We start from the raw sequence: 13,722 nt of genomic DNA, 5'->3' as shown, positions 1-13,722 counted from the left end.
TTGATCATGTTACAAAAATTCATTTTGGTTGCTAAGTCCATCAAAGAAACATGAGCTAAGATATTGATTGTATGAATAAAATGGTTATTAATAAGATGTTGTCGGATTATGAGTTTTTGGGATTACCAAACAGATCCAGACAAAGTAAAGAGAAGCCGACAAAAAAGATGGCAAAATGGGAATTAGTAACTTATCGGAGGCCATTTGCAATTCCATTGGAGATAATACGGTGAGCAAACGACGAACAATAAACTACACATTTTGATGACAAAAGGAGAGACTTTTCAGTTTCACGCGATGAAGAAGCTCAGCTCTCTTAATCTCATGGCGGTGAATCGCTGAGTCGCACCTTTAGTTTCAGGTATCTGGATCTCGTCTGTGATCGGATTCTGTCCAGAGAGACGAAGGAGTAGAGTAGTGTTGATTAGGTTTGTTCGTAAAAGATGAGCTGCGGGAATAATGGATACAACAGTTTGGAGATGGAGTACATTAAGAAGCATCATAGGCACGAGATTTCCGAGAATCAATGCACCTCCGTTCTCCTCAAGCACATCAAGGCCCCTGTTCATCTCGTAATTCATCTGATTTAACCTCCTAGATGTTTATTATTCTTCTCTTTCTCTATGTGGATTTACGTTTTTATTCTTATCTAGATTAATGTGTGTGGATATTCGATCAGATCTCGGAAGATTTTAATTTCGTTTAGGATGTTCTGTTCTCGTTACACGCAGATATCTTGAAGATATATGTTATATGAGTTTATAACTTATACGACGAGTAACGTGTGACGAATTAGATTCGAGAAGGGTAGGAATTTGGATACATATATAACTTTCATGTATTGCCTAAATATATGAGAGACAAGTGGTTTCACTAAATATTATTCTTCACATCTATCTATTTATGTCCATTGTTATACGAAATCACGCGAGTATTTTGGAGCGATACAGAATCATACTTGTTTTTAGAGTAATGAGGGATGGTTTCATGGATCATTGCTTGACTGATGACTTGTGCTTGATTTTGATTGTAAGATGGATGAGATATTGTTGGAACCCTTTTTTCCGAAATTAATTACAGCTTTGTATGATGGATGGTAGTTTTCATTTCACATGGGTGGCTCCTTGATGTGGAAAAATGATGTTCAATCAATCTTGTTTAATTTTTGTGATTTGGTTTATACAGGTTTGGTCTTTGGTGAGAAGATTTGATGAACCACAAAAGTACAAGCCATTTGTTAGCAGATGTGTTGTTGCGGAGGGAAATGTTGAGATCGGTAGCCTTAGAGAAGTTGATGTTAAGTCGGGTCTTCCTGCGACTACAAGCACGGAGAGGTTGGAACTCCTTGATGACGACCAGCATATCTTTAGCATCCGGATTATTGGTGGGGATCACAGGCTGAGGGTGCGTAATCAAATGCAGCAGCTCTGTTTATAAGTATAATAATTAATTAAAGCAATGCGATATCTGTTTCTGTTGTACAAATTAATAAATACTAGTATGAGTTTTTGATGCAGAATTACTCTTCAATTATCTCGGTCCACCCAGAAATGACTGAAGGGGGGAGGCCAGGGACTCTAGTGGTGGAGTCGTTTGTTGTTGATGTGCCTGAAGGGAACACCAAGGATGAAACCTGCTACTTTGTGCAGGCACTCATCAAATGCAATCTCAAATCCCTTGCTGATGTGTCAGAACGCCTTGCAGTCCAAGACAGAACGGAGCCCATTGATCGGATTTAGTAAAAGTAAGATTAGATTTTGGATTTGGATTTGAAGGTACCACGGATGAAGCTTCTTTTAAGGCTGTATGGCTTTTGGTGACGGACTGGTACTCTCACCAAGTTTTTCCCCTTTTGTCTGTCTGTCTGTCTGTCTGTAGCCTCAAAAACCACACCACAGGTGTATACCCTCAAAATGCTTAATGCTAGCCAAGGTTTCTGTCTGTTGTTGAGGTTTTCAGCTTTGCTGGAATGCTGGTCATGGTCTAAGTCTAGTTGTGAATAAAATGTGATGGAAAACAGGTCTCTTGTGTATTCTATGTGTTTCATGGACCTAGCTTAATACATATACATATGTTTAAAACTGCAAACTACCACACCCACTCCACTTGATTCTACATGTTACACCTCTAGCCTGTTAGAGTATTAGGTATGGGCCAATGTTATAACACTAATTAACATGCCACCTCACTCTTAACATCATCTTAACACCGTATAGGAAATGGTGTTTCAATGTTATGACATGTTAAGAGCAAGAGATAGAAAGAGAATGAGAAGAATGTGATTGGCTAGTTTTCCATGTTGAAGCTCGTTGCCGTTACCACATTTTATGCCATAACACCATTTTGGAGTGGTGTTCATGGTGTTATAACGAGCTTATAAGGTGCCAACTCAGTCATAACGACTGATAACACGACTCACACCGTATGCTCTTAGGTTGCGTCTGTTAGGAACAGGACATGATGGGACTAGATTCTTTTGGGTTCGGTGCGGTTTCATACTCATCTTACTACTATTCACAATGCTAAATATAACTTTCTACTTTTGCCATATAATCTTTCAACTATCAACGGGCATTCTGCCCTATGGTATATTGTGTATTGGAAATATTTAAGAGGTTAAAAGGTTCAATCCTTGTGGTTGACAAATATACAAATTTAAAAGTAAAATTATAATGTGTGCGTTTGTGTGTTCTCATTATTCTAAATAAACATAATCTTTACGCTAACTTTAAGCAAAATATATTATAATGAACAATTTTTTAATTTGTCTTTTTACGAACACATCTAATTTTCTCAACAAACAATATATTTCTAGGTATTAATATCTAAATAATTACATATGTTACAATATGTTATTGAAAAAAAATGTTGAAACATGATAAAGTATTATGTATATAATTATAATTAAGTGAATAAAAATAAAGTATTATTAAATATAAAATAGTTTGGTAGCACATAAAAATAACTAGCAAAGAAACCTCGGGCTTCGTCCCAGGTCGATTTTTTTTACAATAGAAGGCAGCAAGAATTAAACTTGCCAAACAATATTGTTGCTAAATTTTGAAGACTACAAACTTTTGTAATAAGGGACAAAAAGTATAAGAATCGAAAAGTTGAGTGGTAAATGTCTATAACAAAGAAGCTTTACTATTCCTTAAACTTTTGAGAAATTATATATATATATATATACATATATATATATATATATATATATATATATATATATATATATATATATATATATATATATATATATATATATATATATATATATATATATCTTGATGAGTTGATAAAAAAACAAATGCTCTAATCCTATGAGGCAAAAAGAAAGTAACAAAATTAAGTTTTAATTACAACTAGCAACTCACTATCCTCGTTTCGTGGGGGACCGAACTTGTATAACTACGAAAATGTATGGAACAAATCTGAAAATAAACTAAAGTCGTGTTGCCAAAATGTGAAACCAAAAAAATGTAAGGACAAAACATGGAAATATATTGTCGGGGGCACAACTTGCGGGGGGCGTAATCTGCAGATTTTATAAACATATGGACCGTTTCTGATATATATATATATATATATATATATATATATATATATATATATATATATATATATATATATATATATATATATATATATATATATACGGTCACATTTTCTATAAAGTATAGGGATAATTTTATAATTTATTTTCTACATAGGATCAAAGTTACCAATATAGAAAATATTAAACACATAAACCATTTCTGTTAAAAACTAAAACTGCCAAAACAATAAACTATTATCACCAAAAACATAAAAACAAAAACTATATTCCACTTTGTATAATAAACTGTTGTCACCAAAAACATAAAACTAAAAACTATATTCCACTTTATACGTAGATATAGTTAACAATATAAAAGCATTTCCAATACATAAGAGTTGTATAATTGGCTTGCTACTATTAGATTCGCATACAAATCTTTCAATTTCTTTAATACATACAAGATTACAAACCTCATACACCTCCAACTCATCATGGTCCAAGGCATGCATACAATCATTGTATGGGGATACAACTTCAAATCTTCACCCTCAGATGCATACAACCAAGCCCGTCTTAGAGGGTGGACGATAAGGGTGACCATCTAGAGCCCATCTTTTAAAGGGACCTAAATTTTATTGAAATTGTTATATTTAGAAGATAATATAAATAATTTTCTTTTAATTTTTTATTTATTATAAAAAACACGATGTGTAGCACCTGGTTCCTGGTACGTAAAAATTCATCTTAGTGTTTTTTTCATTTTTAGCCTTGGACTCGGCGAGTTGTAGGTCCGACTCGCCGAGTAGAGACGTGATCCGGAACACGTTTAAGTTGGCGACTCGGCGAGTCCCCGCTGTCTGATGAAACCCTAAATTTCAAGGGTTTGCACCCTTTTTAAACCTTCTTATCCGCCCCTAAGCTCGCCCCCTTCACCCTCAGAGCTCCCAACATCGTTTATACCCCTATTCCTTGTGAGATTGAAGTGTTTTGGTGTGTTCTTGAAGATTTTGAGGAGAAAGAAGAGTAGATCAAGAAGAGGAGAAGGAGGCCAGGCATCTTTGTCATCTCAGCGTTTTCCTTGAGGTATAACTTGTTTCCCCTCTATTTTCATGCTTGTAGTCTTTATTAGCTACATGAAAGTCCTTATTGAGCCATTCCCCAAGCTTGTTTGTGCATTGTGGGTTGTAATGAGTTGTTAGCCTCTAGATCTAGGCATGATTGAGTCCCTGGAGCTTGGATCTACTGCATTTATGGAGTCATATTGCATGAAAGCCCTATATCTACTCTTTTGGTGCATTTTGAGCCCTAAAACCTTCATTGGTGATTATTTACACGTAAAGTTGGAAACTTTACGTGTAATTCATGCCCTAGAAACCCAGATCTGTGAATAGCATGAGTTGGATTCAAGAAAAATCGAGTGTATAGTAATTGCATGTGGCCGACTCGGCGAGTCGAGTCGCGAGTCTCCGAGTTTTTCCCCCTTTTTGTGTTTGCGGGTTTGAGTAGTGAGTCATAGGGTGTGACTCAGTGGGTCGGAAGCTAGACTCACTCATGTAGTAACTCGGCGAGTCAATGCCATGACTCGGCGAGTTCAGGGCAATCTTCTTGCCTCAAGAACAGACTCGGCGAGTCTCAGCATAGAGTGTTCTTCGGATGAAGAAGAACTCGGCGAGTTGTTCATACAACTCGGCGAGTAGGATGAAGGACTATTGGCCTTTAGCTTGGAAGGAAAACTCGTCGAGTCAATGCCAAACTCGACGAGTAGAGACAGGATAGTGGTCAGACAAAGGGATAGGGACTCGGCGAGTTGACAGGCCAACTCGGCGAGTCGGGTCAACTGGAAGATGACTTTGACTTTAACTCATGGTTTGGTTAAGGGTAAATGGTCAGTTTACACTGAGTTCGGTTAGTAGTATTTGACTAAGTGTTTGGTGGGAATTACAACCGGAGGATTTACGGAGCAGCAGCAGCAGACAGACCATTCCCACACAGATCAGCAGCTACTACAAGGTGAGTTACCTTCCAGTAGCGGTGGGTCTAAGGCCACAATACCGGCCCACCAGTAGGAGATGTATGATAGATGATTGTCTTTGTGATATCATATAGGTTTGCTACTACCTGATATGTTATATGCTAGCATGATATGTTGTATGTGATAGTAGTAGAGTTCGGTTGTTAGGACCGAAGGGTAGTCAGACACCCCAGGTACGTCTAACAGTGTGTGATGATATGTTTGCATGCTGGCTAGTTATGTTATATGTGATAGTAGCAGTAGGGGGTGAAATAGTCCCTGAGGTTCGGTTGTCAGGACCGAAGGGTAGTCAGCATCCCAGAATGACTTGACATGGGTAGTCAGCACCCCAGAATGGCTTGACACAGGTAGGCTGGCACCCCAGAATGGTCGTACCGGGTAGGTCGGGCACCCCAGAAATGTCTGGCAATATGTATGATATGCGATTGTATGGTATGCGGTATGATGGGGGAACTCACTCAGCTTCGTGCTTACAGTTTTCAGTTTTGGTTTCAGGTACCTCTTCTTCGAAGGGGAAAGAGTTAGCGCGGTAACGGCCCATCACACACACGCTTGTATTCCGCACCATGAGATCTTCATGGGGATTGTACTTTGACGTTGTTATGTTTTTATAAACTGTTTTCCAGACACGCACACTTTTATGAAATGATGTGGTTGGTGTATGTTTTACTACTAATGTTTTACTAAGTATATGTTTTCAAAAATGAAATTTTTGGCTCGTATTTTCGGGATGTTACATGATGACATTTGTGTTTTTAAGAGCCCATTTTTTTCTCTCGCCCTCGGTCTAAAATATGTTTGGAACGACCCTGCAAACAACTCTACTTTTTCTTATTAATTTTAATAATTTTTATTAAATAATTTATATATTGAAAATTTATGAAAGTTATATCAAAATTTATGAAAATTATACAAAATTTATAGTTTTTAATTCTCATAATTTTAATATATTTTTTAAATATATCTAAAACTCCCAAATAAAATATGTTATTGGTTGTTTTAGGTAGTTAATAAATGGTAAAAAAAATTGAGTATGATTGGTTGTATATGTTAATGAAATAATACATATATTTTAATGAAATAATAAGGTGTACTGGTTGTAGATAAATATAATAAATACAAATATATTATTTAGTTAAAATATATATTAGTTTAAAAGGAACTCTCATCTTTTATATATATATATATATATATATATATATATATATATATATATATATATATATATATATATATATATATATATATATATATATATATATATATATATATATACCTTATTTTTCTAGACCTTATTTTTATATATTTATATATATATATATATATATATATATATATATATATATATATATATATATATATATATATATATATATATATATATAAACACTTACGATCTTATACACCTTATTTTTCTAGACCTTATTTTAACAAAAGAAAAACATATTATTGTGTTCATATTTAATACAATAGTTATAAGTACAATTCAAAAAGCATTTAGAATAACAATTTACATAATAAAAAGAGAAAAAATCATTGTTACCGATGATCCTTAATGATTTAAGGTAATTTGTGTATTTATCTCTAACTTTATTTTTTTAATTCGGACGGTCACTATCATATGTTTTTGTATGCATTTGATCGTCTGTATTTTTTTAATTAGTTTAATGTTAATAGTTATTTACTATTAAAAAAATTGTTTAATAAGACTAATGGGTTCCACCACCACTTGCCCTCTTCTTCCTTTCATGTTTAGATATTCCTCCCCTCACCCCACCCCTCCCCTTGCCCTCTTCTTCCTTTCACATTTAGATATTATGATGGACAACTTTCTCATCTTCTCTGACAAGAAAATAAAATCGAAAATACAAGACTCATATTTCTTGCTTAAGCTACACAAAACTCAAACTCTCTAAACATTTTACCTTCAAAACCCATATTTCTTACTTCAAAACCTAGACAATTGAAAATAGAAACAGGAACAACCTTTTAGCTGGAAATCAATTTCTTGCTTCAAAAACGTATCCAAACCAGTAAACCCAGATTTCTTGCCGACTTCAACGGTTTGCTGCTAGAGAAGGGAGACGAACTTGTTATAGAAACAACACTTGAAACATTTCTTTATTTGTAAATATCATGATCCCAAGGGAAAACAAATGTGGCCCTCCAAAATACCAAAAGAAAATGACAATTCATAGCAATCAAAAGTCTTATTTACAAAAAAAATATCAATTTGTTAAGAGACCAAACCTATCAACATAGGAAAGCCTTGTATAAAAAACAAAGTCTCGAATCCAAATAGTATATTATTGCTAATCTCGATCAGTTTTAGTATATATTATAATTTGGGTTATTATTATAATAATATGTAAATAATAAAACCTAAAAAGAATTATAAAAATATTCGGCAAGGGCAATTTAGTATTTTTATGTCCTGCATGGACCAAACACATACATATGATAGGGATTGTTTGAGTTAAAAAAAAAAAAAAAAAAAACCACGCAAATTACCCGAATCCACAAGAACCATTCATGTGATTTATTTACTCTAACAAAAAATACGCTCCAAGTAACCTGCCTGTCACATCCATTGGTATAGAAAAAATAAATAAAGAAAGAAAATGAAGTTCACATGCAAAATGAGAAAAGCAATAAATTTGGTGGAGGGGGCTGGCCTATGAATATGATGATGGATGATGGATGGTGTAATGGGGAAAGAATAGCAACATCCTTTTATAAATAAGTTGCTTTGTATACAACACTGTACATGGTCCCCCATTGCCAATCATCGATTTACTACTACACTTGAATCAAAAAAAAAAAAAAAAAAAAATGTGTTTGCTAACAACTTACTTATATTAATATTTATTAATTAATATTAAGATTTAAGCCAACACAAGCTCCCCTTGGTCTTGTTGCAACTCTTGATCAGCTATAACTCGTCCTTGCCCCTCTTTGTCTTTATACGGGACCAGAATCCGCTTTATGTCTTCTGCATTCAGCGTCTCGTATTCCAGCAGCGCATTTGCCAGCGCATGCAACGACTTCTCGTGCTTCACAACCACCATTTTAAACAGGTTATAAGTTGACCCTTACTATATGCAACAAATACTTTCATTTATTTCTTTATTATACCATCATACTTCCTATTATTTACAACATTCTACTTTTGAAAAAATCTACCCCCAATTATAGGCTAGCAACGTCACCCAAAATGAATGCCATGTTCTTTCAAGGTACAATGTCTTGATAAGAAAAAAAAAATGAAAGTAAAATGTCTTGATAAGAAAAAGAATGAAGGTAACACCCTATAATAAACATATACACAAAAAGTATGTTGACATGTCTTGCAATATAGCCCATAAGATAAAAGTACAGATTTTATAGAGCAAACCTTCTTCAGCAAGGATTTCACTCGTTCATAAGCATCCTTTAGGAGTTTGACGACCTGAAATTCAGTAACAGAAGCAATGATCATTTGTCTGTTTTTAGCCTGTTTGTTACAGCAAGACACGAGGATGGATATGAAAGAACAAATTATAGTAAATTTGACATGGATTGGACTAAAGCTGGGACCGGTGTTAATGGAACAAAAGTTGCAATTTTTGTCCCACCCAAAAAGATGGAACAAAACGCAGCCTTAAAGAAAAAACATTGAAATTCTAGAAACATACTTCAGCATCGATACGCGATTGCATCTCGGAGCCTGGTCGCTCTTTAATATGAATTGGCCCAATCACATCGCTCATACCACAAGACGATACCTTTGAGACAGACAGCACAGCACAGCAGAGATAAAGATAAGAAGAAGCACATATAAATATAATGATGATGATGATGATGATGATGATGATGTGGAATGAAGGCAAGGCGAAATAGATACCATATATTGAGCAAGTTCTGTAGCAGACTGAAGATCGCTACTAGCACCGGTGGTAATATGGTCACGCCCAAAGATAAGCTCTTCCGCAACACGTCCTCCCATGCAAACATCAAGACGTGCCAATAATTGCTTTTTGCTTACAGATGTCTCGTCATTTGAGGGCAGCTGTGTCACCATTCCTAAAGCTGATCCACGTGGCATAATTGTTGCCTTGTGAATTGGATGTGCACCATCCGTATTCAAGGCAACAATTGCATGCCCACTCTCGTGATAAGCTGTCAGCTGAACGCATATCCACAATACATGTCACCATTCAGTCTCGCTAAATCGATATATACATATATAATGAAAGTAGTGAAAGTAGGTTTGTGTGTTTGTTATTATTATAATATAAATAATGGAAGAAAAACCTTTTTTGAATCTTCAGATATAAACATGGTTTTGCGCTCTGTACCCATGATTATTCTGTCCTTGGCAAACTCCAACTGCGCGGCGTTCAATTTTTCGGCACCTTCAACAGCAGCCTTGATGGCGGCCACATTCACCAAATTTGCCAAGTCTGTCGTTTTGCAAAAAATGAATAGTCTTATGAGTCATGATGATGAAGCCACTATTATTTATTTCTTTGACTTACCAGCACCGTTGAAGCCGGGTGTACCCCGTGCAATTGCCTTGACATCAACATCATCTGCAAGTGGTTTGTCCTGCAAATACAAATCCAAAATCTCTTGACGACCCTTCACATCTGGATTTTGGACCACAATCTGGAAAACACCTCCATCAGTAAAAAGGTTGATCACACCCTATTTCATTGAAGATGCTTACAAAATATGTATAAAAAAAAAAAAACTTACATGCCTATCAAATCTACCAGGCCTTGTTAAAGCCGGATCAAGAATATCGGGCAAGTTTGTTGCAGCCATCAAAATTATGCCCTGTTATAAAAACTAAGTGTTCATAGCTCTGATTATGAAGAAGAGGGGTAACAAGCATATCGAGTAAAAAAATAATAATAATAATAACAAAGGACTTGACTTTTTCGTGTGTACCTCATTCTGTTCAAACCCGTCCATTTCCACAAGCAGTTGATGAAGTGTTTTCTTGGTATGACCTTCCCACTGCTTTCTAGTGGATCCAACAGCATCTATCTCATCAATAAAGATGATGCATGGAGCCTGAAACAATCAGCAACATGTTTAGTCTAAAACATAAATAAATCTGTTCTGATTCAGAAAAAGGACAAGACAAGACAAACCTTCTTCTTTGCTGCTTGAAACAAAGATCTCACCCTCCGAGCACCCACACCAACAAACCTAACACAACAGACACCGTTTATCATTCTGATACAAGTGCTCATGAAACTCATTGTTCTATGTCATCATGTAGGCAATTTGAAAGCATAAAATTGATAAAGCTGTTCCCACAACACAAGCAATCGAGCATCATTATGTTTTTTATAAAAGTGTGATAAATTTTACTTACATTTCCTCAAACTCGGAACCTGCACGATAGAAAAATGGAACCCCAGCTTCTCCAGCAATTGCCTTAAAAGATAGGTATTTTGTCATAATCAGAACATAAAAAAATTGATTTAATGTAGTAGTAACAGAATCAAATTCTAAAAGTCCAAAAAGGGAAGAAAAAAGATATGGTTGTCCATAGTAGCATTACCAAATAATCAAAGTTAAATCAAAGTTAATTCAAGCACAAAAACAACAATAGAAACGTACACAGAATCTTTTACACTTTACCTTGGCAAGTAGAGTTTTCCCTGTTCCAGGTGCACCAGTCAAAAGTATCCCCTGCAATTATCATTTATTTCAATAATCAATTTTCTTAGTAATTACCAACTGCATAAAGTTACTTTACAACATTTGTTTCAATAATCAATTACCCAAACCAAATCCGATGAAATATTTACTTAATTACAAAGTCATATACTATGTAGAAAGCACAAACCTTTGGCAACTTCCCACCAAGTCTAGTGAACTTCCCTGGATTTCTGAGGTACTCTACCACTTCCTCAAGCTCTTGTTTGGCATCATCACAACCTTTTACATCCTTGAAGGTTTTCACATTCTGCACAAAACCAATTCATAACACATGACAGACTTGTTCCTTTTTACAAATTTTCTCTCATATATACTATAGTTTTCCTTCCATACAACTTCTACATTGAATTCCAGACTTGTCATGATGTGAGGTTAATGTTTACTACACATGTGAAGCAGAAGAGAACTGAAGATGATGTTTTACCTTCTCGGGTGCTATTTCTTTATTTGATTCTTTTGGGGTGTAAGAAGAACTTGACCCAACACCAGAAGCTCCTATACCACCTAAGCCACCAATATACTTCTGAAGTGCAGCAGCACCCATTACCCTGAACAAGGAAAATCAACTATATTTCAAGAATAATTCAAAAGAAAATAAAAAACATTACCATGTGACATGCTTTTCCACCAACTGTATAGGTATCAAAATAGATGGGAGCAAACCCATGTAAATGGCATATGCATATAACTAAAGATAAACACTTACCACATTAAGCCAATAGCAACGGTGAATAAGATCGTGGAGATGAGCTCCTGTGCAAACCGTGATGATCTATTTGACACTTTTGGATCGACCTGCAAACACAAGAATCACAAAGTTCAAACTGGGTAGGACCAAGAATCCCTTTACACAAAGAATTAGAAAGATAATCATCAAACAATCACTACATAAATAACTGATCATCAGAAGATAATATCTATATAAACTCTCACCATCATTACATGCAATGGCTGTCTCTCAGATATGCCAGGATTTAAAAATGACTCGTCTAAGTTTCCAGATGCCCTTTGCTTCAGTTCTTGTAACTGAAAGTAGATTGTAAAGCAACAAAGTTGAGAAGATGGGGTGTCTAAACTCTAAAGTACCAAAAAAAAAAAAAAAAGGAGAATGAAATAACTTCTGAACAATGGGAAAAATGTACTTACTAGTGCAGGAAGACTGGAAGGCTTTCCAGATTGCTCATCAGGAAGATATTCAGCAATGGCATTAGTGGCTACCAGAGCTCGAATATATTCTGCAACTCCTTTACTGTCAACTGCATATTGCCTCTGCTCAAAACGTCTTATGACGGATTCCGGACTGAAAATAATAATTATAATTATGATTATGATTATCTTATTATTTACTATCAAAACACCTACTATATCACAACAGCAACTAACTAATAGTTACACAAAGGATAAGATGCTTTATTAGACTATCCGCATATGAATATATAGTAGTCAAACAGGATAAAAAGGTTGAGCTTTTTTCACCTGTGTTTATTGAGCTCAACCAACAAGGCACTCTGTTTCGCAGCATCCTTCGGATTCAAGTCTGCTTCAGAAATTAACAGCTCTAATCTCTTGTCTTGCCGCCAAAAAGGCCACCAACTAAACCCATCCGATAACAGCATTTTCTCGAATCCAAGCTTTATCCTTGCGAAAAATCCCATTAAAAACACAAGCAACGGTAGTTTCCCCTTCTCCCTCCCAACTTCATCTCCTGCAGCATTTATCTCACTCTCAACTTCATTCAAACATTCTTCGCTATTAGAAACCTCATCCTCTCGAAAATCGATAACTTGCCCCTCCGACTCGGGTGCCAGATTGTGATTACCATTACTCGATGAAGCTAGACTCGAATTCGAATCGACGTTTTCTTGATGCAATGCGAAGAAAGGGCGAATTTTTTTGCGATAACTTGTTGAATGGAAAGAACCCAAATTAAAAGAGTGAATACGGTAAAATTGAAGACGTCTTGAGTGAGGCACTAGATTAGAAACTATTGGGGGTTTACAGATGAGAAAAGCTTGAAGAGCAGACATTTGCTCAGAAATTAATTAGGGTTTATGAAAAAAGTTTATCGATGAAAACCCAACTCGGTTTTTTATTAAAATCTTGTTAGCTAAAGTGAGCCACACAATCGGTGAAAGAAAATAAAAGGGAAGGAGGATCAGGAGAGAAACCTTATCTCCCAGAAGACGACTGAAATTGGCGCTCTGGTTTTTTTTTTCTATTTTTCTTTTCTTTACTTTTTAGGTTTTTATATATTTACGATGTGATTGGATTCATTATTAGGAAACGAATACGTGCTCATGCTCCAATCTTGGGTGGGTCGGTGCTCGTGTGCTGGGTCCTTCCCTCCGACGACATCCTTTTTAAACGAAGAAAAATAGGGGTTGTTTGATAATTGTTGATTGGGTTAAAGCTCACTGGATTATAAATTCTGAGTGAGTCT

The 13,722-nt window shown here is 35.4% G+C and overlaps 2 protein-coding genes across 2 annotated transcripts; one reads left to right on the top strand and one right to left on the bottom strand.

Moving 5' to 3' along the window:
• Positions 1-293: 293 nt before the first annotated feature.
• LOC145028645 (abscisic acid receptor PYL8-like) lies at positions 294-2,088 on the top strand. The gene is made up of 3 exons (XM_078977373.1): positions 294-572; positions 1,186-1,404; positions 1,518-2,088. Exons 1-3 carry the CDS (start codon positions 444-446, stop codon positions 1,737-1,739), a joined length of 570 nt encoding a protein of 189 aa, XP_078833499.1. The 5' UTR covers positions 294-443; the 3' UTR covers positions 1,740-2,088.
• A 6,188-nt stretch (positions 2,089-8,276) lies between these two features.
• Positions 8,277-13,502, bottom strand: FTSH11 (FTSH protease 11). Its single transcript, XM_078977372.1, has 17 exons — positions 12,759-13,502; positions 12,429-12,582; positions 12,216-12,308; positions 11,989-12,077; positions 11,707-11,830; positions 11,410-11,529; positions 11,202-11,252; positions 10,933-10,994; positions 10,706-10,763; positions 10,500-10,625; positions 10,305-10,385; positions 10,085-10,214; positions 9,861-10,009; positions 9,451-9,732; positions 9,242-9,331; positions 8,962-9,015; positions 8,277-8,620 (listed from the first exon to the last, which is right to left on the bottom strand). Exons 1-17 carry the CDS (start codon positions 13,307-13,309, stop codon positions 8,453-8,455), a joined length of 2,382 nt encoding a protein of 793 aa, XP_078833498.1. The 5' UTR covers positions 13,310-13,502; the 3' UTR covers positions 8,277-8,452.
• Positions 13,503-13,722: the final 220 nt, after the last annotated feature.

The sequence above is a fragment of the Lactuca saligna genome, chromosome 2, assembly GCF_052625555.1.
Source record: "Lactuca saligna cultivar CGN05327 chromosome 2, ASM5262555v1, whole genome shotgun sequence".
Taxonomy (NCBI): domain Eukaryota; kingdom Viridiplantae; phylum Streptophyta; class Magnoliopsida; order Asterales; family Asteraceae; genus Lactuca; species Lactuca saligna.
The sequence above is the reverse complement of the archived record's forward strand: the minus strand, read 5'-3'. Positions and strand labels throughout refer to the sequence as shown.

What these genes read in the sequence shown, in the direction of transcription:
- LOC145028645 (XM_078977373.1), top strand. Translation starts at nt 444, where the DNA reads ATGAGCTGCGGGAATAATGGATACAACAGTTTGGAGATGGAGTACATT. An exon ending in TCAAGGCCCCTGTTCATCTC is followed by an intron (nt 573 to 1,185) that starts GTAATTCATCTG and finishes TGGTTTATACAG; the next exon opens with GTTTGGTCTTTGGTGAGAAG. An exon ending in GTGGGGATCACAGGCTGAGG is followed by an intron (nt 1,405 to 1,517) that starts GTGCGTAATCAA and finishes TTTTTGATGCAG; the next exon opens with AATTACTCTTCAATTATCTC.
- FTSH11 (XM_078977372.1), bottom strand. Translation starts at nt 13,309, where the DNA reads ATGTCTGCTCTTCAAGCTTTTCTCATCTGTAAACCCCCAATAGTTTCT. An exon ending in AGCCATTGCATGTAATGATG is followed by an intron (nt 12,078 to 12,215) that starts GTGAGAGTTTAT and finishes TTGTGTTTGCAG; the next exon opens with GTCGATCCAAAAGTGTCAAA. An exon ending in TTCAAGCAGCAAAGAAGAAG is followed by an intron (nt 10,626 to 10,705) that starts GTTTGTCTTGTC and finishes TGATTGTTTCAG; the next exon opens with GCTCCATGCATCATCTTTAT.